We start from the raw sequence: 21391 nt of genomic DNA on the forward strand, positions 1-21391 counted from the left end.
GGTTGATCGTCTAGCGGCAAACGAGCCCTTTTGTGATTATTTATTTCAATCGGATAAAGGTGGGCAGCTGCTTTGAGGAGGCACCAAAAATGAAGGGCCCTCAATATAACCTTTGGAGTTAATGTGAATGAAGTAGTTGATTAATAAAGTCCTCCTGGTTCTTCAGTCACTTCTGGTAACGATTTGTAGTCTCTTTGGTACCTTCCCCCCTCCCCAATCTGATTTTGCCTTACTTTATCTGACCATCCCTGGGGTCTCGGTGGCTGCTCGGTCTTCAGGCTATGCACTTCTCTCTCCGCTCCCTCCTTCAGTGCGAACTGACAGACAGCACCGCAGTATTTGACTGCGTCACTGTTTGTGGCGTGGTTAGTGTGATCCAGCTGGTGACACAGAGATCTTCTCCTTGCCTGCAGGGAGGGGGCAGCTAGCAACCGCCACCTGCCCTTTTTTGCCTGCCTCATTTTGAGGATAATTTGCCCCCTCCCCTTTGGAAAGAGCAGTCTGTTCGCACCGCGCACCACGTGGGTTGAAGGTGTTCTCGATCCTGGCTTGTGAACAGTCAGAAGCGATTCCTCTGGGAGGAGGTGCGTGGTGAATTCTTGTGATCGCCAGGGAAGAAATGCTGGCTGTTCTGGTGCAATACCCTCTTTATCTTCATCAAAGATATTTGGCACAGAGGTCCCAGAGGGCTCAAGCAGACTTTCCCCATCCTTACATGTCTGTGGATTATATTGTCTCACTCTGGCTTTCTGTTCCCTTCTTGCAGTGAGTGTATTTTCAAACCATTTGTATGTGTGAATGCATGTCTCAAATTGACTGTAATAATTCCTCAGCTGTGCCTTTTAAAGACACTGCAGATTTTCTGAGATAGTATTCGTTGCAAAACTCTATCTTGCTTGGGTTTGCCCAGGGCACATTTTTAAACTTTGCCCCCAACTTCGGTGGGATATAGCATGCATTTTTTTCTCTCTCGTTTCACAAAGATGGAATCAGAAGTTTTTTTCCCCTCTTTTAAATATTGCTCTTTTTCTTTTTAGTCGCGTAAGCACGACTCCTGCCGTTCTGTGAATTCTCACCTGCGAGTCTTTCCAAATGAGTCTGTGTGCTTTTTTAAATGCATGTAAGGCGCCATCAATCGCAGCTGACTTTCGGCAATCTTATAGGGTTTTCAAGGCAAGAGTCCAGCAGAAGTGGCCTTCGTCTGCATAGCGATGCTGGTCCCCCATCCCATTACTCACCAGGGCTGACCCTGCTTAGTTTCTGGGAAGATCAGGCTAGCAGCTTTACCTCCAAATAAACATACATTGTGTGACCTATTTCTGTATAAGAGACCCGGTAAAAACGAGGTAGCTACCCTAAACACGCTTGTCTTGAAGTGTCTTGTCTTATTTTTTATTTTTTGCTTTGAGCCCACCTTGGACACCATGCCCCCTTCGACACGGAATACAGACAGCCTTGTGTGTTTCTCTTTTTGGAGACTAATGCTAACAACATAGATATATTCCGGGGGAGAAAAAAAAGTCAGCTGTTCAGAGTTGCCTAGTAACTGGGGAAGCCGCATACTTTGATCGGCAACCTTGAACTAAAAAGAATCTGGTCCTTTAGAACCACCAAGATGTCTCTGCAAATCTCTTCTTGTTCATTCCTGTTATTTTTGGACTCATAACGAAGCTGGTTTTATTTTACGCAATTAGGCTCAACTGTGGTTTCCCGTAATGTCCCAATGCAAGCATCCTAGCTTATTCTTGGTTTGGCTTGTTTTGTTGATTATGCTTCCCCTGACTACACAGAGGAGGCAACGAATTTGTCACAGCAGAAGCCAGGATCTGAGTAATTTTTCTAGGAACTGAGTCCCAATTGCACAAACTAACCGTGGTTTAAATCAAACCCGGGTTTGGTGTTATCCTTCAACTGAGCCTTAGTGTTGTTTCAACCCTGGGACCAGCTATTATTTAAAGATAATCAGGATTGCTGTGTGGGCTGGTAGGTTTTCATTCCACAATTCCAGGAAATCCTACTTATTCCTAAATCAGAGGGTCTCCAACTTGGTGCTCAAGTGCCAAGACCTCTCCTGATGTTGGGCAGGGCAGGTGGGACTTGTGCCCAGCAGGGCTTCTGATTCGCTGTGCAGATTGAAAGACGTCCTGTTGTACAGATCTTCTGGCTTAAATGTTGAAGGGCGACTATGAGAGTTATGCGTATGTTGATCCTTGAAATTCCGTGGATGCTTTCACCTCTTGTGGCCGCCATCTTGTCATCGCGTCCTCCACCCTGGGTCAGAATTCTAAAAGTGTCTCCAGGCTAAAAAAAAGTTCAAAGATCCCTACTCTAAACAATAGTTACCCACAATCTAGATTAAATGCTAACCTATGGTTATAGACAGCCGTTGAATGGGAAATGTGCACGTGAGGACAGAAGCGATCCTAGACAGACAGCTGTGTTGATTTGTGGCAGCAGGATTAAAATAGTTGTGTGGCTCTTCAAAAACTGACATAGTTTAGTCCAGCATAAATCAAATACATACAGTGGCAGAAATGGTGTAAGTTTTTACTGTGTCGCCACCAGACTTCTATTTTAATTTGGGAACTGACTGCTTGGAGGTCTGGGACTATTTCCTCTGATGCCAGCCCTGCAGGGACTAAAAACAGCCCATCTGAGCCACAAACTCAGCAGGATTTGCAGTTTTTCTGGAGAAAGAAATTGGGGGTAATAAGAGGGCCTCGTACAATGGCAGAAAATACAGTTTTTTAAAAAAATTAGCCCTGCTCGAAACTTAACACAGAATACAGATGTAGCAAAAGATTGGTGGCTGCAAAGATAGCTACGGCAGCATTAAAATGCTTAAAAATTAAAACGGCCGTGCAAAGGAGAATGATTCATATGTGAAGGTGAAGGGAAGGGGTTGTGGGATGTTTGAATAAATTTAAATCATATGTTCCTGCCCTATTTGGCGGCTTTCCCTGGGAATCTTAGCATTTTACCTTTACACGATTTCTAGAAACCCAGAAGAGCTGGTTTGGAACTCAAAAGTTAAATTATTGACTTTATTGTACACAGAACTAGCTGTGGTGGGAGTTCCAGGCTGAGCGGCCATGGTCTGGTAGTTTTTGCTCTTAATGTTTGCCCACATCTATGGCTGGCATCTTTAAAGACATGTCACGGTAAAAAATGCCATACTGTAGCCTGCCTCTGGAGATGGTAGCCATAGATGCGGGTGGAATGTTAGGAGCAAAAACTACCAAACCATGGCCCCGCATCCAGAGGCGTATCTAGGGAAAATGTAGCCTGGTGCAAAATCTGAGTTATCTGCCCCCCGCCACTCCCACCCCCGTATGTGCGGCTTCCCTCCCTCACCACGACCAAACAACTTTTTTTTGCACTAGTTCTTTAAATCACCTGGGGGGAAGGAGAACATGTGTGTGTGTGTGGGGGGGTCATTTTCTGCCCCCACATGACTAAATAGCTGCAGCCTGGGGACATCTGGCCCCATATGTCCCCCTGGGTGGTACGCCCCTGCATGCAGCCCAGAAAACCCACAACAGCCAGTTGGCCCGTGAAAGCCTTCGACAAAACGTGCCCAGAGCTATCGGGGTGCAAGGGGATCTAGAACCCACACAATAGAAACAGGGTACATTTTTAGACTAGAGGAGAGAGAAAGAGCTGTGTTTGTTTACTGACATAGGCTGTTTTAGAATACCTGGCATCTCTTTTCTCTATACTCATCAGATTTTTCAGGCTGAGCTTTCAGGAGCTTTGATCAGATAGTCTGTTTGTTCAAAAAGCCTGCCTTGGATATGCAACATGAAAGGATCCATCAAGAGGGAGAGACGCTGCTTACCTTTGCTCATTGTTAATGAAAGCATCTAAAAGTGTGGGCGGATGAAAAAGGAGGGGAGCCTGTGACTGAAGGCAAAGGCAGATTTACCTGCGAGGAGGAGGAAGAGGAAGAGGAAGAGGAAGAAGAAGAAGAAGAAGAAGAAGAAGAAGAAGAAGAAGAAGAAGGGGGGGGGGGGGGGGGGGGGAGGGGGGGGGTGGGGGGGGGGGGGGAGGGGGGGGGGGGGGGGGGGGGGGAGGGGGGGGAGGGGGGGGGGGGGGGGGGGGGGGGGGGGGGGGGGGGGGTGGGGGGGGTGGTGGGGGGGGGGGGTGGGGGGGGGGGGGGGTGGGGGGGGGGGGGGGGGGGGGGGGGGGGGGGGGGGGGGGGGGGGGGGTGGGGGGGGGGGGGGGTGGGGGGGGGGGGGGGTGGGGGGGGGGGGGGGTGGGGGGGGGGGGGGGTGGGGGGGGGGGGGGGTGGGGGGGGGGGGGGGTGGGGGGGGGGGGGGGTGGGGGGGGGGGGGGGTGGGGGGGGGGGGGGGTGGGGGGGGGGGGGGGTGGGGGGGGGGGGGGGTGGGGGGGGGGGGGGGTGGGGGGGGGGGGGGGTGGGGGGGGGGGGGGGTGGGGGGGGGGGGGGGTGGGGGGGGGGGGGGGTGGGGGGGGGGGGGGGTGGGGGGGGGGGGGGGTGGGGGGGGGGGGGGGTGGGGGGGGGGGGGGGTGGGGGGGGGGGGGGGTGGGGGGGGGGGGGGGTGGGGGGGGGGGGGGGTGGGGGGGGGGGGGGGTGGGGGGGGGGGGGGGTGGGGGGGGGGGGGGGTGGGGGGGGGGGGGGGTGGGGGGGGGGGGGGGTGGGGGGGGGGGGGGGTGGGGGGGGGGGGGGGTGGGGGGGGGGGGGGGTGGGGGGGGGGGGGGGTGGGGGGGGGGGGGGGTGGGGGGGGGGGGGGGTGGGGGGGGGGGGGGGTGGGGGGGGGGGGGGGTGGGGGGGGGGGGGGGTGGGGGGGGGGGGGGGTGGGGGGGGGGGGGGGTGGGGGGGGGGGGGGGTGGGGGGGGGGGGGGGTGGGGGGGGGGGGGGGTGGGGGGGGGGGGGGGTGGGGGGGGGGGGGGGTGGGGGGGGGGGGGGGTGGGGGGGGGGGGGGGTGGGGGGGGGGGGGGGTGGGGGGGGGGGGGGGTGGGGGGGGGGGGGGGTGGGGGGGGGGGGGGGTGGGGGGGGGGGGGGGTGGGGGGGGGGGGGGGTGGGGGGGGGGGGGGGTGGGGGGGGGGGGGGGTGGGGGGGGGGGGGGGTGGGGGGGGGGGGGGGTGGGGGGGGGGGGGGGTGGGGGGGGGGGGGGGTGGGGGGGGGGGGGGGTGGGGGGGGGGGGGGGTGGGGGGGGGGGGGGGTGGGGGGGGGGGGGGGTGGGGGGGGGGGGGGGTGGGGGGGGGGGGGGGTGGGGGGGGGGGGGGGTGGGGGGGGGGGGGGGTGGGGGGGGGGGGGGGTGGGGGGGGGGGGGGGTGGGGGGGGGGGGGGGTGGGGGGGGGGGGGGGTGGGGGGGGGGGGGGGTGGGGGGGGGGGGGGGTGGGGGGGGGGGGGGGTGGGGGGGGGGGGGGGTGGGGGGGGGGGGGGGTGGGGGGGGGGGGGGGTGGGGGGGGGGGGGGGTGGGGGGGGGGGGGGGTGGGGGGGGGGGGGGGTGGGGGGGGGGGGGGGTGGGGGGGGGGGGGGGTGGGGGGGGGGGGGGGTGGGGGGGGGGGGGGGTGGGGGGGGGGGGGGGTGGGGGGGGGGGGGGGTGGGGGGGGGGGGGGGTGGGGGGGGGGGGGGGTGGGGGGGGGGGGGGGTGGGGGGGGGGGGGGGTGGGGGGGGGGGGGGGTGGGGGGGGGGGGGGGTGGGGGGGGGGGGGGGTGGGGGGGGGGGGGGGTGGGGGGGGGGGGGGGTGGGGGGGGGGGGGGGTGGGGGGGGGGGGGGGTGGGGGGGGGGGGGGGTGGGGGGGGGGGGGGGTGGGGGGGGGGGGGGGTGGGGGGGGGGGGGGGTGGGGGGGGGGGGGGGTGGGGGGGGGGGGGGGTGGGGGGGGGGGGGGGTGGGGGGGGGGGGGGGTGGGGGGGGGGGGGGGTGGGGGGGGGGGGGGGTGGGGGGGGGGGGGGGTGGGGGGGGGGGGGGGTGGGGGGGGGGGGGGGTGGGGGGGGGGGGGGGTGGGGGGGGGGGGGGGTGGGGGGGGGGGGGGGTGGGGGGGGGGGGGGGTGGGGGGGGGGGGGGGTGGGGGGGGGGGGGGGTGGGGGGGGGGGGGGGTGGGGGGGGGGGGGGGTGGGGGGGGGGGGGGGTGGGGGGGGGGGGGGGTGGGGGGGGGGGGGGGTGGGGGGGGGGGGGGGTGGGGGGGGGGGGGGGTGGGGGGGGGGGGGGGTGGGGGGGGGGGGGGGTGGGGGGGGGGGGGGGTGGGGGGGGGGGGGGGTGGGGGGGGGGGGGGGTGGGGGGGGGGGGGGGTGGGGGGGGGGGGGGGTGGGGGGGGGGGGGGGTGGGGGGGGGGGGGGGTGGGGGGGGGGGGGGGTGGGGGGGGGGGGGGGTGGGGGGGGGGGGGGGTGGGGGGGGGGGGGGGTGGGGGGGGGGGGGGGTGGGGGGGGGGGGGGGTGGGGGGGGGGGGGGGTGGGGGGGGGGGGGGGTGGGGGGGGGGGGGGGTGGGGGGGGGGGGGGGTGGGGGGGGGGGGGGGTGGGGGGGGGGGGGGGTGGGGGGGGGGGGGGGTGGGGGGGGGGGGGGGTGGGGGGGGGGGGGGGTGGGGGGGGGGGGGGGTGGGGGGGGGGGGGGGTGGGGGGGGGGGGGGGTGGGGGGGGGGGGGGGTGGGGGGGGGGGGGGGTGGGGGGGGGGGGGGGTGGGGGGGGGGGGGGGTGGGGGGGGGGGGGGGTGGGGGGGGGGGGGGGTGGGGGGGGGGGGGGGTGGGGGGGGGGGGGGGTGGGGGGGGGGGGGGGTGGGGGGGGGGGGGGGTGGGGGGGGGGGGGGGTGGGGGGGGGGGGGGGTGGGGGGGGGGGGGGGTGGGGGGGGGGGGGGGTGGGGGGGGGGGGGGGTGGGGGGGGGGGGGGGTGGGGGGGGGGGGGGGTGGGGGGGGGGGGGGGTGGGGGGGGGGGGGGGTGGGGGGGGGGGGGGGTGGGGGGGGGGGGGGGTGGGGGGGGGGGGGGGTGGGGGGGGGGGGGGGTGGGGGGGGGGGGGGGTGGGGGGGGGGGGGGGTGGGGGGGGGGGGGGGTGGGGGGGGGGGGGGGTGGGGGGGGGGGGGGGTGGGGGGGGGGGGGGGTGGGGGGGGGGGGGGGTGGGGGGGGGGGGGGGTGGGGGGGGGGGGGGGTGGGGGGGGGGGGGGGTGGGGGGGGGGGGGGGTGGGGGGGGGGGGGGGTGGGGGGGGGGGGGGGTGGGGGGGGGGGGGGGTGGGGGGGGGGGGGGGTGGGGGGGGGGGGGGGTGGGGGGGGGGGGGGGTGGGGGGGGGGGGGGGTGGGGGGGGGGGGGGGTGGGGGGGGGGGGGGGTGGGGGGGGGGGGGGGTGGGGGGGGGGGGGGGTGGGGGGGGGGGGGGGTGGGGGGGGGGGGGGGTGGGGGGGGGGGGGGGTGGGGGGGGGGGGGGGTGGGGGGGGGGGGGGGTGGGGGGGGGGGGGGGTGGGGGGGGGGGGGGGTGGGGGGGGGGGGGGGTGGGGGGGGGGGGGGGTGGGGGGGGGGGGGGGTGGGGGGGGGGGGGGGTGGGGGGGGGGGGGGGTGGGGGGGGGGGGGGGTGGGGGGGGGGGGGGGTGGGGGGGGGGGGGGGTGGGGGGGGGGGGGGGTGGGGGGGGGGGGGGGTGGGGGGGGGGGGGGGTGGGGGGGGGGGGGGGTGGGGGGGGGGGGGGGTGGGGGGGGGGGGGGGTGGGGGGGGGGGGGGGTGGGGGGGGGGGGGGGTGGGGGGGGGGGGGGGTGGGGGGGGGGGGGGGTGGGGGGGGGGGGGGGTGGGGGGGGGGGGGGGTGGGGGGGGGGGGGGGTGGGGGGGGGGGGGGGTGGGGGGGGGGGGGGGTGGGGGGGGGGGGGGGTGGGGGGGGGGGGGGGTGGGGGGGGGGGGGGGTGGGGGGGGGGGGGGGTGGGGGGGGGGGGGGGTGGGGGGGGGGGGGGGTGGGGGGGGGGGGGGGTGGGGGGGGGGGGGGGTGGGGGGGGGGGGGGGTGGGGGGGGGGGGGGGTGGGGGGGGGGGGGGGTGGGGGGGGGGGGGGGTGGGGGGGGGGGGGGGTGGGGGGGGGGGGGGGTGGGGGGGGGGGGGGGTGGGGGGGGGGGGGGGTGGGGGGGGGGGGGGGTGGGGGGGGGGGGGGGTGGGGGGGGGGGGGGGTGGGGGGGGGGGGGGGTGGGGGGGGGGGGGGGTGGGGGGGGGGGGGGGTGGGGGGGGGGGGGGGTGGGGGGGGGGGGGGGTGGGGGGGGGGGGGGGTGGGGGGGGGGGGGGGTGGGGGGGGGGGGGGGTGGGGGGGGGGGGGGGTGGGGGGGGGGGGGGGTGGGGGGGGGGGGGGGTGGGGGGGGGGGGGGGTGGGGGGGGGGGGGGGTGGGGGGGGGGGGGGGTGGGGGGGGGGGGGGGTGGGGGGGGGGGGGGGTGGGGGGGGGGGGGGGTGGGGGGGGGGGGGGGTGGGGGGGGGGGGGGGTGGGGGGGGGGGGGGGTGGGGGGGGGGGGGGGTGGGGGGGGGGGGGGGTGGGGGGGGGGGGGGGTGGGGGGGGGGGGGGGTGGGGGGGGGGGGGGGTGGGGGGGGGGGGGGGTGGGGGGGGGGGGGGGTGGGGGGGGGGGGGGGTGGGGGGGGGGGGGGGTGGGGGGGGGGGGGGGTGGGGGGGGGGGGGGGTGGGGGGGGGGGGGGGTGGGGGGGGGGGGGGGTGGGGGGGGGGGGGGGTGGGGGGGGGGGGGGGTGGGGGGGGGGGGGGGTGGGGGGGGGGGGGGGTGGGGGGGGGGGGGGGTGGGGGGGGGGGGGGGTGGGGGGGGGGGGGGGTGGGGGGGGGGGGGGGTGGGGGGGGGGGGGGGTGGGGGGGGGGGGGGGTGGGGGGGGGGGGGGGTGGGGGGGGGGGGGGGTGGGGGGGGGGGGGGGTGGGGGGGGGGGGGGGTGGGGGGGGGGGGGGGTGGGGGGGGGGGGGGGTGGGGGGGGGGGGGGGTGGGGGGGGGGGGGGGTGGGGGGGGGGGGGGGTGGGGGGGGGGGGGGGTGGGGGGGGGGGGGGGTGGGGGGGGGGGGGGGTGGGGGGGGGGGGGGGTGGGGGGAAAAATAATAATAATAATAATAATAATAATAATAATAATAATAATAATAATAATAATAATAATAATAATAATAATAATAATAATAATAATAATAATAATAATAATAATAATAATAATAAGTTGAACGATTGTGGCAAAAAAGAACAACAGTAATCCCACTAGTAGTCGGTGCTCTAGGAGGAATCCCAAGAAATCTTGAAAAACATCTGGAAAGCCTAAACTTGGACAGAACATCAGTCCACATGCTGCAGAAAGCAGCACTTCTAGGAACTGCACATATTGATTGATTGATTGATTGATTGTTATATTCTACGCAAATACCTCTAAAATGCTAGGTCCTTGGGAAGGACTCGATATTCAGAGATGAATTCCAGACACATGCTGTGTTGTTATGTGTATAATAATAATAATAATAATAATAATAATAATAATAATAATAATAATAATAATAATAATAATAATAATATCGCTGAGGCTCAGGTTCAAATCCCCACTGGTTGATTTTGAGCCAGTTGTATACTCTCCTGTTGTGAGGACAACCTTGAGGTAAAGAAAGCAATCTAAGCCACTATGAACCCCCACTGAGGAGAAAAACAGGGTGAAGTAAATAAATAAATTGTTATTGTATTTGTATGCTGATTTTCCCTTTGCAGGTTAAGGACAACTTCCGACATATAATAAATACAGTAAAATTCAGGGTTAAAACCAGCAATCTACTCTAACTCCATATGGCAGCTATAAGATTTTGTTTTAAGTCCCAAAGGTTCTTATCGTTCATAAAACAAGGAATTAGGAGGGGAAGGGAGATCTGGATTAGGATGGGAGAGAGGAAGGCCATTTGATGGCAAAACGGTCACTGCCTCAACCATTAGTCTGGTGGAAAAATAACTTCCCCGCCCCCAAGTCCAAATAAGGATTTATTATCTGTCCAGCAGATCTCGAAGGACAAACTGGACCCTCTTCCTGAACAAAATCAACAAGGTCCAAGGGAGATGAAAAACTGAATCAGTGGCGGGAATTACAGAAACCAGATAATAGTGCCATCCTAAATGGATTCACGCTCTTCTAATCCTGTCAAAGTCAGTGGGCTTCAGAATGTTTTTAGGATGGCAGAATAAATCCCGTCCCTTTTGGAAGTTGTGTAGTGCAGTGTGTTTGCCGAAACCGAACGTCTTTTTCAAACAGCTGCCGAATACTTTTTCGCTTTGCTCAGCTTCAGCATCACAGCGACTGAGCATCAAAAAGGCAAAAGATTAAACCGATAAACTGTGTCAACAGCCATCTGGTCTTGGGGAATTTGATGTCTGAGGTCACCCTTGAAACCTTTCACCCCGCCCAACTCAGCTGAAAGCTTGGATGTCAATGCAGTGGGATGTGGAAATGTGCATTACCACCAAAGGGGGTGTGTGTGTGTGATTATTTCAGCCAGAGGAACAACCCTTTCAGTCAGAGGAACAGCCCAGCAATGCGCAAATGAGTATCTGGGACATACCTTTGCAGTATCTGATAGGTTAGTGTGCATGAAAGTTTTCTAAGCACAAGTAGGGGCTTTGTGACGCTGCGGGCTCAAAACCGACTTATCGTTCAGATTGCTTGCAAGGCTTGGAAAAGACACCTCTAAATAATGACAAGGTGCGTACCAATGGCGAGGCACTGTTTTTGAAGCAGAATCCACTCTTATATTTTCCTTTCCGCGAGTAATCAGCTTTCTGCGTGTGACAGTAAATAAAAATGATCTGAAATGAGCTTTTCACCAACTTCTACTGGGGAGCAGAGCAAATGAAAATTAAGTTTCGGACAGCGCACTCCTAAACAGAGTTACCCCCTTCTACAACATTTGAGGTTCAAGGGTTTAGAAGTGTGCAACTCTGCTGAGGAATTGCTGGGAATTGCTTGTGTTACCCATGTTGAGGTTTGTGATCACTGGGGAGGGGAGATGAAGGAGATCTCATCCAAGGAAGTGATACTGCTGTTGTTTTAGTGTTCATTTTGTAAAAGGGTGTGTAATTTTTGCAAAGTTTATTGTTTCCTGCTGTTCTAATACCCTTTTTCTGATGTTCCTATGCACTGACTTTAGAACAGTCTCCAAGAGAAACTGGCGAGTCATTTGACATTTTCACTCTTCCGCTACTTCCCTGAATGATCTATTTAGAAGCTTAACTCTTAAAAATCTGCCCTTTGCTCATTCTGTTGATTTAAGTTCCGCAATATAAATCTGGGTTTTTTCCCCCCTTGTTTGTTCGTACTTCATTTTTGTTGATATCCAAGTGTGTGTTGCATTATGGTTTCATATGTTTCCTGTTTTAATTTTAGCAGTCACTGTTAAGTATTTTAGCACAGTGGATGTTGCGTTTAAAACAGAGCAACAGCTGGGAGAAGCAAAACTCTCCTTCTTAAACAATGTTTCTTAACAAAATGCTGATACTTTCTTCCAGTAAAGTACTTTGCAAACTAAAAGCAGTTTCTCTGCTGTCACTTGCAGCAAAAGTTAAAGCGCCAATTCTTGATCTCATGGGTTTCTGGTTGTGGTGGATTTTCCAGGCTGTATGGCCGTGGTCTGGTGTTTCTGTTCGGGTCACTGCTACCTTTTTTGTCCAGATATTGCCTACCGATTTCCAAGACGACCTTTGCGGGCATGAGAACTAGAAACATGCTTTTTTAAAAATGCAAGAAAACAGTTTGGTATCTGGCTATCAGGGAGGCGCACGTGGCATAGGAGGTTAAGAGCTCGTGGAGGAACCGGGTTTGATTCCCCGCTCTGCCGCCTGAGCTGTGGAGGCTTATCTGGGGAATTCAGATTAGCCTGTACACTCCCACACACGCCTCTCAGCCCCACCTACCTCACAGGGTGTTTGTTGTGAGGGGGGGAAGGGCAAGGAGATTGTAAGCCCCTTTGAGTCTCCTACAGGAGAGAAAGGGGGGATATAAATCCAAACTCCTCCTCCTCCTCCTCTTCTTCTTCTTCTTCTTCTTCTTCTTCTTCTTCTTCTTCTTCTTCTTCTTCTTCTTCTTCTTCTTTATTTTGTATTTTACATGGTTTACAATTTATGATTTAGATTTATGAGATGCCCTTCCCTGTATTTGTCTGTAACAAATGTCGAATAACAGTTTTGTGGTGATGTAATGTGCCCCTTCACTTTTGATACGTAGGAGGCATTTCCATAGGTTTTATTTGGGATGAGTCTGCCTCTTCTTGGACTGAGTGCCCTACTCTAACCACTATATCACACTGACCCTTTAGTGTTGTCTGGCCAACAGGGTGGTGCTCCCAGAATGGTGCAGCTAACTCGTCAGATTTGCAGATCTTACATGCCCCAGCTTTGGTTCATGATGGGGCCACCCACATACCTGTTTGTTTCTGATGCTATGCTGGGTCAGCAAATGGTGGGGGTTTTTTGGCCCCAAGATCGTCTCCATCTTTTCTGGACCATGCCGCACCTCCTTTAGAAAAGCAAGACTCGAGCCAACATTGGCACTCTGGCACCATTCTGCCCCTTGGCTCATATTTCTGCTTGCCCTTCACGCATTCCCCAAGGCAGAAGGATGGCCCTGAAAGGATTATCGAATGCCTTTGTGACTTAATGGTGCGAACCCCTGGAGCCCTCTCAGGTGTCACTGATGCCTCCGTGACTTGAGCTGGCACTTGAATAATTCAGGAGGAAAAGGTAGTCAGGTCCAATCAGTATTGCAGTCTGCATTATTCAAGGTTATTCACTGACAGCTGCAGAGTGACCCAAAGCCGCTGCCTTATTAAAACCTCCCTGCGATGTTGTATTTTGCAAAAAGGTGCCTGCATGATTTGCTTATAGTCAAGTCAAGTATTTATTGTTTGAGCCATTGGCTATAACAATTCAGAGATACATGCAGTTAAAACATTTAAATTAAAACAATAACTTAGTTTTACATTAAAATATACATTATTTGTATTCGCAATCTCTAAATTAAAATGCCCCATCAAATACGTCCCACGTCAGATGTTTTTGCAGCTTCTTCAGCTAGTCTAAGTTAACCTCCAGTACTTTGGAACATCAGTTCAAACAGCGCTTTAAGTACTTTGCTCATAATTTCCTAGCCGCCAGGGCAAAGAAAGCCATCCTGTAAGAAACATAGGAATCAATATCAGATAGTAAGAAAATCAGTTTCTCATCACCAGACAAAAAAGCTGTCCTAGGTAGTATTGGCTCCAAAAACCTTTTCCTTATTTCTGAATGTAAACATTTATCTCATCCCTAGTGGGGGCCCAAAACAACTTCCAACATTCTGCCCTTTTCCATTTAATTCTCACACCAACCCTGTGAGGTAGGTTAGGCTGAGACCGTGAGACCGGCCCAAGGACACCCAGCAAGCTTGCATGACAGAGCGAGGGTTCGACTCGGGATCTCCCAAGTCCTAGTCTGACAATGACCGCTATACCGTGCTGACTCTGTAATACTTGGGTGGATTATTGAGATAATGCCTGCAAACTGCTTTGAATGCTGTATTTATAGAAAAGCTAAGGAGAGACTTGGAAAACGCCTGAAGACTATACTACTGTGAAGTGTAATAATTTTTAAAGCGACTTTTATCATTGGTACTTAGCAGGGTTGTAGCTGCAGAAAAAATGGGGCCTGGGGCCAGAACTGAACTTGCCCCCCCCCGCCCCCCCGGGGAGTGGATGAAGGGGTGGAGGGAAAGGGTGCCCTCAACGCACTTCTCCACTGACATCTGAGTGCAGAAAGAAGCTTTGTGATGGTTGGGCTGCCATTGGTGCACACCCTTTCTGCGTTGAGGTGTGTGTGACTTCTTGCCTACCTCTTCAAAGAAGATGGTAAGGCAACAGGGTCAACCTCCGTTGCTTGCAGATCATCCAGGCATGGGACAGGCAAAGGCATGGAGGTTGCTGGGTGGTGGGCTTGCAAAGGGGCCTCTCCCTGACCGGCCTCAATTCCTGGCCCTGCCCCCATGCCCCAAGTCTGGGCGGCTCTGTGGGGCCCTGAGCCATTGCCCCAGAAGCAGCCACATGTGATGCCTGCTGAACGCTCTTCTGCTACATGTATGAAGCAGTTTGCAGTACATGGGTTGACTCCAATGGGCTGAGCTTCAGGTGCTGGCTGGATGCAATCGATGGGGCATCTGAGTGCACCCCCTCTGAAGCTGCACCCAGGGCACGTACCCCAGCTTGCCCCACCCTTGTTACTCCCTGTCTGTAGGTAACAACACTTTGCCCCCTTCAGCCTTCATTCGGGATCCATTTGTTTCTGGTGCGCCATTCTCCGTTAGTGTCTGAGGGAACCAAAATGCCTTTCTTTTATGAAAATAGCGCCTTGTGGAAAGTACCTCGGGTGGAGAGTTAAGGAAGTCTCTGTGGCTTCCTCAGTTTCGTATCCCCATTTGAAAGTATTTTGAACATGCTGAACCAAAGGCGTATCTAGGGAAAATGTAGCCTGGTTCATAACCTGAGTTTTACACACACACACACACCCTCCCCCACCATGACCAAACAGTTTTTTTGCACCAGGTCTTGAAGTTAGTGTATGGACTCGGGGGGGGGGGGGGGGGAGGAGGGGTATGTGGGTGATTTTCCACCCCCCACAAGACTAAATGGCCGCAGCCCAGGGACATTTGACCCCATATGTTCCCCTGGGCGATACGCCCCTGCGCTGAACAAGTTTTATCTCAGTTACCGTGTTAAGGGGCTCCTGCTGGGTAGGTGGGTTTCTTGAACAGAAGAACAGGTTCAGATCTGAAGAGCCAAACTGCAGTGCAAGTTTCCATTCACCGTATGCCGAGAACGACAAAATTCCAGGAGCTCCGAACGTGTGCTGTGCAAAATTAGTTCACTTCTTCTTTAAAAGATCAATATGGCTTTTTAAAAAATTCTATAAACAGAAAAAAGAGACAAAACAGCTGCAAGGATTACATTTGAAAGCTAAGAAAAAAGAAAACACTCATGTAATAATATTATACACAGTAATCTACTAGACCAGAGATAGTGATTTTTTTTTAATTCAGTGTGCCAGAAATTTGGAAAATGCCTAACTTGTCTCTTCTGGCATGCCCCCTCCCTTTGCAAATGAAAGAGAAACAATTCTTTATGTATATATTTATTTTTTAAAAGACAGTCCAAAGATGTGTGATGCTAGGGAGTTGTGGGTTTTCCAAGTTGTAAGGCCATGTTGAAGTAGCATTTTCTCCTGAAATTTTGCCTACATCTATGGATCCTCTGAAGATGCCAGCCACAGATGCAGGCGAAACGTCCTGAGAAAATGCTAATGGAACACAGCCATAAAACCCAGAAAACCCACGACACCCTAGTGATTCTGGCCATGAAAGCCTTCGACAACACATATGTGATGTAATGCATTGTATTTAAAAAGTCAAATAATTACATAAAATGACTCAGAGAAAATAGTTGTGGGGTGCTGGCGAATGCTGGCACGTCACCCAAAATGTTGTGGCATGTCACCTTTCATAGATTCATAGGTTCGCTATATCGCAGGGGCTCAGCAGCCCTACAAGGTTTTGGGAGACCCTGGTTTGAATCCCCACTCTGCTGTGGAAGTTCACCGGATAATCTTGTGCAAGCTACGCGTTCTCATACAAGTCATAGGTTCACTATCACTGCACTAGGCTACAGATAATACCAGTAGTTGTTATTGACAATATAAAATGATACATACATACTTTATTATTATACATTATACATACTTTATTATACATACTTTAATAATCTTGCATGCATTATGCAATATTCAATAAAAGTAATATATTTGAAAGTTCTATAATTTAAAAAATGCTACTGAATTAAAATAGATAAGAAAAATGGATCAGTGATTATTGCTATAAATTTCTAAAAATATTGGTAAAAGTTTGCTTCTGTTTGGAGTGACCGTGGCTCAGTGGGAAAGCCGCTCCCGTGCACACAAAAGGTGCCAGGTTCAATCCCCAGCCAGCACCTTAAAAAGATAAAGTAGTGGGAGATAAGAAAGATCTTTGCTGATAGGCTAGAAAGCTGCTTCTTCATTTTCACCCCACTTTTCAATGAAGACTCAAAGCATTACATTCTCCATTTCTCTGTGTTATCATTGCAATAATCCTGTGAGGCCAGCTAGTCTGGGAACCACGTGGCTTGCATAAAATAATCCAGGGAGCTTCCTCAGCAGAGAGGGGATTCGAACTGAGGTCTCCCAGATCCTTGTAGGGCTGTTGAGCCCCTGCAATATAGGGGGCTATCCCCCCGCCCCCCGTACTGGATGATAAGAGCAGCCAGAGATGACATTTTTGACTAGAGCAGTGGTGACGAACCTATGGCATGCGTGCCAGAGGTGTCACTCAGAGCCCTCTCTGTGGACACGTGCACACAGAGTTTGTCATGTAGGGGGAGTGGAAAATCACACACACACACCCACACACATATGTAGGCTGGCCTTGCTTCTGAGTAAAACCTCCTAGGGTCATGATTCACCTTTCGACGCATTGCACGGTTGCTTCACCAAGCTTACTCTCAAGTAACGCGTGCCTTGGAGCAAACCATTTTTTCTAAACTAAAACCTCAGTATTCAGGTTAAATTGCCATGTTGGCACTTTGCGATAATTAAGTGGGCTTTGAATTGCAATTTGGGCACTCGGTCTCGAAAAGATTCTCCATCACTGGACTAGAGAAATGGCGTGGGGGGAGAAAGCCAACACTCCCTGTCGCTGACATGGTTTCATTTTAGGGTTAACTGAACAAGGGCATGCACTCAGGCTTGGGGTACAAACCAAGAGAAGAGTTTGGATTTATATCCCCCCTTTCTCGCCTGTAAGGAGACTCAAAGAGGCTTACAATCTCATTTCCCTTTCCACCCCGCCCCCCCACCACAAACCCTGTAAGGTAGGTGAGGTTGAGAGAGTGCTGAAGAGCTGTGACTAGCCCAAGATCACCCAGCTGGCATTTCACCAGATAAGCCTCTACAGCTCAAGTGGCAGAGCGGGGAATCAAACCCGGTCCCCCAGATTAGAGTGCACCCACTCTTAATCACTGCACCAGAGGGTGCCAGAAACCTTGACGAATTGCCACGACGTGGCCTGACTCCCTGGCTTTCCTTCCCGAACAGGTCCCGTGGACATGGGTGGCCGGCAGTCCACAGCCAGCGATCTCTCCATCAGCGAGTCTCCTGTGACAGAAACCATCCAGGGTGCTTATAAAAGTGGAGACTTCACTAAAGCCCAGGAGCTGATCAAAAGAACGTGTCAGGAGAACCTCTTCCAAGTGGAAAAGGTAAGGCAGCCATTGTTGTGCTGGGTTTTTCCAGGCTGTGTGGTTCGGTGGTTTTAGCTCCTAATGTTCTGCCCACATCTGTGAGTGGCATCTTCAGAGGCACATGACTGGCAGCTGTAGCTGCGGGCAAAAACGGTAGGAGTAAAAAATATTCAACATTATTCAAACTGTTAATTACAAGATGTAGACAGATTGAAGATAGAAAGTCTGTAATAGTGTAATTTTAATTTTCATATTAGAAAAGGAATAGAAGCTATTAGGCTATAAGAGCCAGCATGGTGTAGTGGTTAAGAGCAGGTGCACTCTAATCTGGGGGACGGGGTTTGACTCCCTGCTCTGCCACTTGAGCTGCGGAGGTTATCTGGTGAACCAGATTAGCCTGTACACTCCAACACATGCCAGCTGGGTGACCTTGGGCGAGTCACAGTTCTTCAAAGCTCTCTCAGCCCCATCCACTTCGCAGCGTGTTTGTTGTGAAGAGGGGAGAGGAGATTGTTAGCCCCTTTGAGTCTCCTTCCAGGAGAGAAAGTGGGGATATAAATCCAAACTTTCTTCTTCTATAGCTGACAATCTTGGAAGTTAGACTATTGTTAGTAGCTTAATGTAAATATGATGTTTTGCTCTTTCTTAAATATGTATAAGTTAGTTAGCTATAGCAGGGCAGAGAGAGAGATAAGAAAGACTTCAAGAATCAGAAGTCATCTTTACAAGATTAAGTGTTATTAAAGATGACCATAATGTTATCTGTATTGGAGACATGATTCTTTGGATCTATAAAAACTTACTTTGTTTTGCAAATATCGTTATTCCTTTTAAACTCAATAAAGTATTTTTTAAAAACACACGGTAGGAGCAAAAACTACCACACCACAACTATGCAGCCCAGAAAACCCACAATTAATTTTTCAATCATTTGTTTGGGGGGTTTTCAGGTGCAGAGAGGGAGCCAAAATGAATAGGTCCTATCAAACTCCGACCCCTACCAACTGCATGCATGCTTGCTTCTAAAACTTTCACCAACCGTTCCTTTCCCACTGATATTTATGATGCATTTTTTTACCATGAGCCTTTATCAGGCTTTATCAGGGTGTGTGTTTTTTGAAATGTCCTAGCAGAGGAAGCTACACTGAGCATATTGTATGACTGGTTTTCTGGAAAAAGACACGGCAACTGTTTCGGACAAACATGTCCGGTGTGGCTTGTTGGCATGAAAGTGTGGTGGGTTCCAGTTCATCAGGATTTTTGTGCTCTTCTTTTCATTTCCTCCTACCAGTGCCATCTCTTGAGCATTTCAGCGGCCTATGGGGACCTGCAGGTGGTGAGGTATTTGCTGAAAGAAGTTTGTGTGACGTTGCCCACAGAACCAAATGACGACAATCCAGCAGTGCTGGCAGCATATTTCGGACACTCGGATGTTGTGACAGAACTGCTAGATTCTCTTCCTGGTAAGTTAAGTTGCCTGCCTTCTGTTACACTTGCCAGCACTCATCTTTTCTTCACCTCCAGTATATTTATTTTGTAGTGTGTTTACCTTTATTGCTGCACTTAAAAACTCCTCAGTTACAGTGTTATAACAGAACTTATCTATTTTAATTTGTTTGCTCAGCTTTTGACCTTGAAAGCTTAGGCCCTTTCCGCACGGGCCTTTTACAGCGCCCTAGGGACAGCAAAAACGCTGTCCCTAGGGAGCTGTTCGCATGGGGAGCGCAGCTGCATTGCAGCCGCACCGTCCTTGCTCCCCTCCAGCGGTGCGAAACCGCTGTTTCCAAACCTTGCTCCCCGAGCGAGGTTTTCTGGAAACAGCGGCTTCCAGCCGCTGCCGTGCCATGCAGAAGGTGCCATCCCCCCTTTTCCGATCGACTTACCTTCCCTGCGACCTTCCGGCGCATCGCCGAGGCCTGGGGACACCCCCCCCCCCGCGCAGGGCAGGGGGGCATGTCCCCTGGCCTCGGCTACACGCCGGAAGATCGCAGGGAAGGTAAGTCGATCGGGCGACGGCACAGCACTGCGCTGTCTTCCCTGTCTTTACCGGGACTGTTCGTGTGAATGGTCCCAGGGGGGTGTCGGCATCATATATGCTGACGCACCCCCCAGCGTGGCCATGCAGAAGTGGCCTCTGTGACACTTCCTCACTCTCATTTCCAAATGCCAGTTAGTACGATGGTACAAAACAATGATAGAAGCGAAAGGTTTTTTGCTCCTCCAACTTGATTCTACCAAAAACCAATTAATTATTTAATTAAAATCCAAACAAAAAGCAGAAAATAAGCTTATCTTTGGTGGAGGAAAAAGAAATATGTGTGTTTGTTTCTCAACAGCGCCGACCAACTCCTTGCAGCTTTTGAACTGGATGCTGGCTGTCGCTTGCCAGCGAGGCCACTCGGAGGTTGTCCGGCTCTTGGTCTGCACGTACCGCGTCGACCCGGACAGCTGCGCCGTGCGGAAGAACGAGTTCCCTGCCCTAATCCGATTGCCTCTCTACGCTGCGATCCGAGCAGGTAGGTGAACCCACATTTCGTTTCTGTGGCCCCTTCTCCTCATGCAGAATAATGCACGTTCAATCCACTTTCAATGCACTTTGAAGCTGGATTTTACTGGGCAGAAGAGCAAAACCCACTTGCAAACAATTTTGAAAGCGGACTGAATGTACATTATTCTGCAAGTGTGGAAGGAGCCTTTGAAAGGCAGTTCCGTTTTCCCCATGCTTTAAAAGACCTGAGGCTTCAAAGACCTCTTTCTTCCAAGGCAGTCCTTGGAAGTCGAGACCCTTCCAAGCCCAGACTTCAGTGGACTTAGAAGGGTGCAACTCTGCCTGGGATTGCACAGGAAAATGTTTGTCTTTTAAGCACTGGGTGTGTTCAGACAAAAAAGCAAAACAAACCCCCAAACTGGGCTGTTGGATCAGCCATTCTCCTTCACGGCCTGTCCCACCTCTTGGGGATGTTGTTGTGACCCTAAACTGCAGGAGAGAAAATAGTTATCAGCCACTTTATGAGGTCCCATTAGGGAGAACAATGGAGAAATAAATAGCTGTTCTGCAATTGAATAGCAAATAAATAGCACGCTGCAATTGAAACAAACAAGGGAAGGAAAACAGGCTTATTTCTGAATTTATTTCTTGACTTTTTAAAACAAAATGTGTACCCTGCCTTTCTTCCTTCGTAAGGGCAGCTTAGGCAGCTAACAAATCAAAGCATGCACAATAAAATTGCCTTTAAAACCATTAAAACCAACACAAAATCATGAAAACAATTATAACTGGAGCTAAATGCATGCCCTTTTGTTCACGAGCTTTTCGATTAAAAAGAAAATGGAATGCTTCCGTAGGATTAGTGGTAGAGCTGCCGCTCCAGTTTTTGATTTATTTTGTTCTGCTCGCTGTCCGTCCCTTTCCCAGCTGAAGCTGGGCCCAGGGCAGCTAACAGGCATAATAATACCATACACAATTCTCTATAAAAAGTAGCAAGCAAATAAAAACGTTAAAACAACAATCTCATCAATACGATTTCTAAAGATGGCGGCAGCAAGTTAAATCACTCCAGGTTCTGTTTCCAGGTCCAGAATGGCCTCAAAATTGCTCTCCCACGCAGTTTAGCAGGAGGGAGAAAGAGGGGCAGATCGAGATGCCAGAAAGGTGGGAAAGCTGCCTCAACCCCTTCTGCACATGCAAAATAGTTCGCTTTCAATCCACTTTCAATGCACTTTGCAACTGTGCGGAATGGCAAAATCCACTTGCAAACCATTGTGAAAGTGGATTGAAAGTGCTTTATTATGTGCAGAAAGGGCCTAAGAGAGTTCCGCCAGGCAGGAGCCAGGACCAAAAAGCCCTGGCACTGGTTGAGGCTGTCCAGATATCTTTGGGGCCAGAGACTGCCAATAGGTTAGTACCCGAAGAGCAAAGCATCCTCTAGGGGCAATGTAGGGAGATTTCTTCTATGTTTTTGAATTGCTTTTTAATGTTAAACGACTGTTTGTACTTTTGGATTGTACTTTTGATGCCAGTAAAGAAAGAAAGAAAGGAAGGAAGGAAGGAAGGAAGGAAGGAAGGAAGGAAGGAAGGAAGGAAGGAAGGAAGGAAGGAAGGAAGGAAGGAAGGAAGGAAGGAAGGAAGGAAGGAAGGAAGGAAGGTAGGTAGGTAGGTAGGTAGGTAGGT

General features: G+C 56.1%; 1 protein-coding gene across 2 annotated transcripts in view; it reads left to right on the plus strand.

The window, feature by feature from the left end:
* LRRK1 (leucine rich repeat kinase 1) overlaps positions 1–21391 on the plus strand; it is a 78334-nt gene that overhangs the window by 12656 nt on the left and 44287 nt on the right. For both annotated transcript variants that reach the window (XM_048482217.1, XM_048482218.1), the window contains exons 3-5: positions 17075–17238; positions 18512–18683; positions 19557–19736. In XM_048482217.1, coding sequence (XP_048338174.1) covers positions 17075–17238; positions 18512–18683; positions 19557–19736 — 516 coding nt within the window. The remainder of the gene's footprint in view (positions 1–17074; positions 17239–18511; positions 18684–19556; positions 19737–21391) is intronic.

Source organism: Sphaerodactylus townsendi, linkage group LG17, assembly GCF_021028975.2.
Source record: "Sphaerodactylus townsendi isolate TG3544 linkage group LG17, MPM_Stown_v2.3, whole genome shotgun sequence".
Taxonomy (NCBI): Eukaryota; Metazoa; Chordata; class Lepidosauria; order Squamata; family Sphaerodactylidae; genus Sphaerodactylus; species Sphaerodactylus townsendi.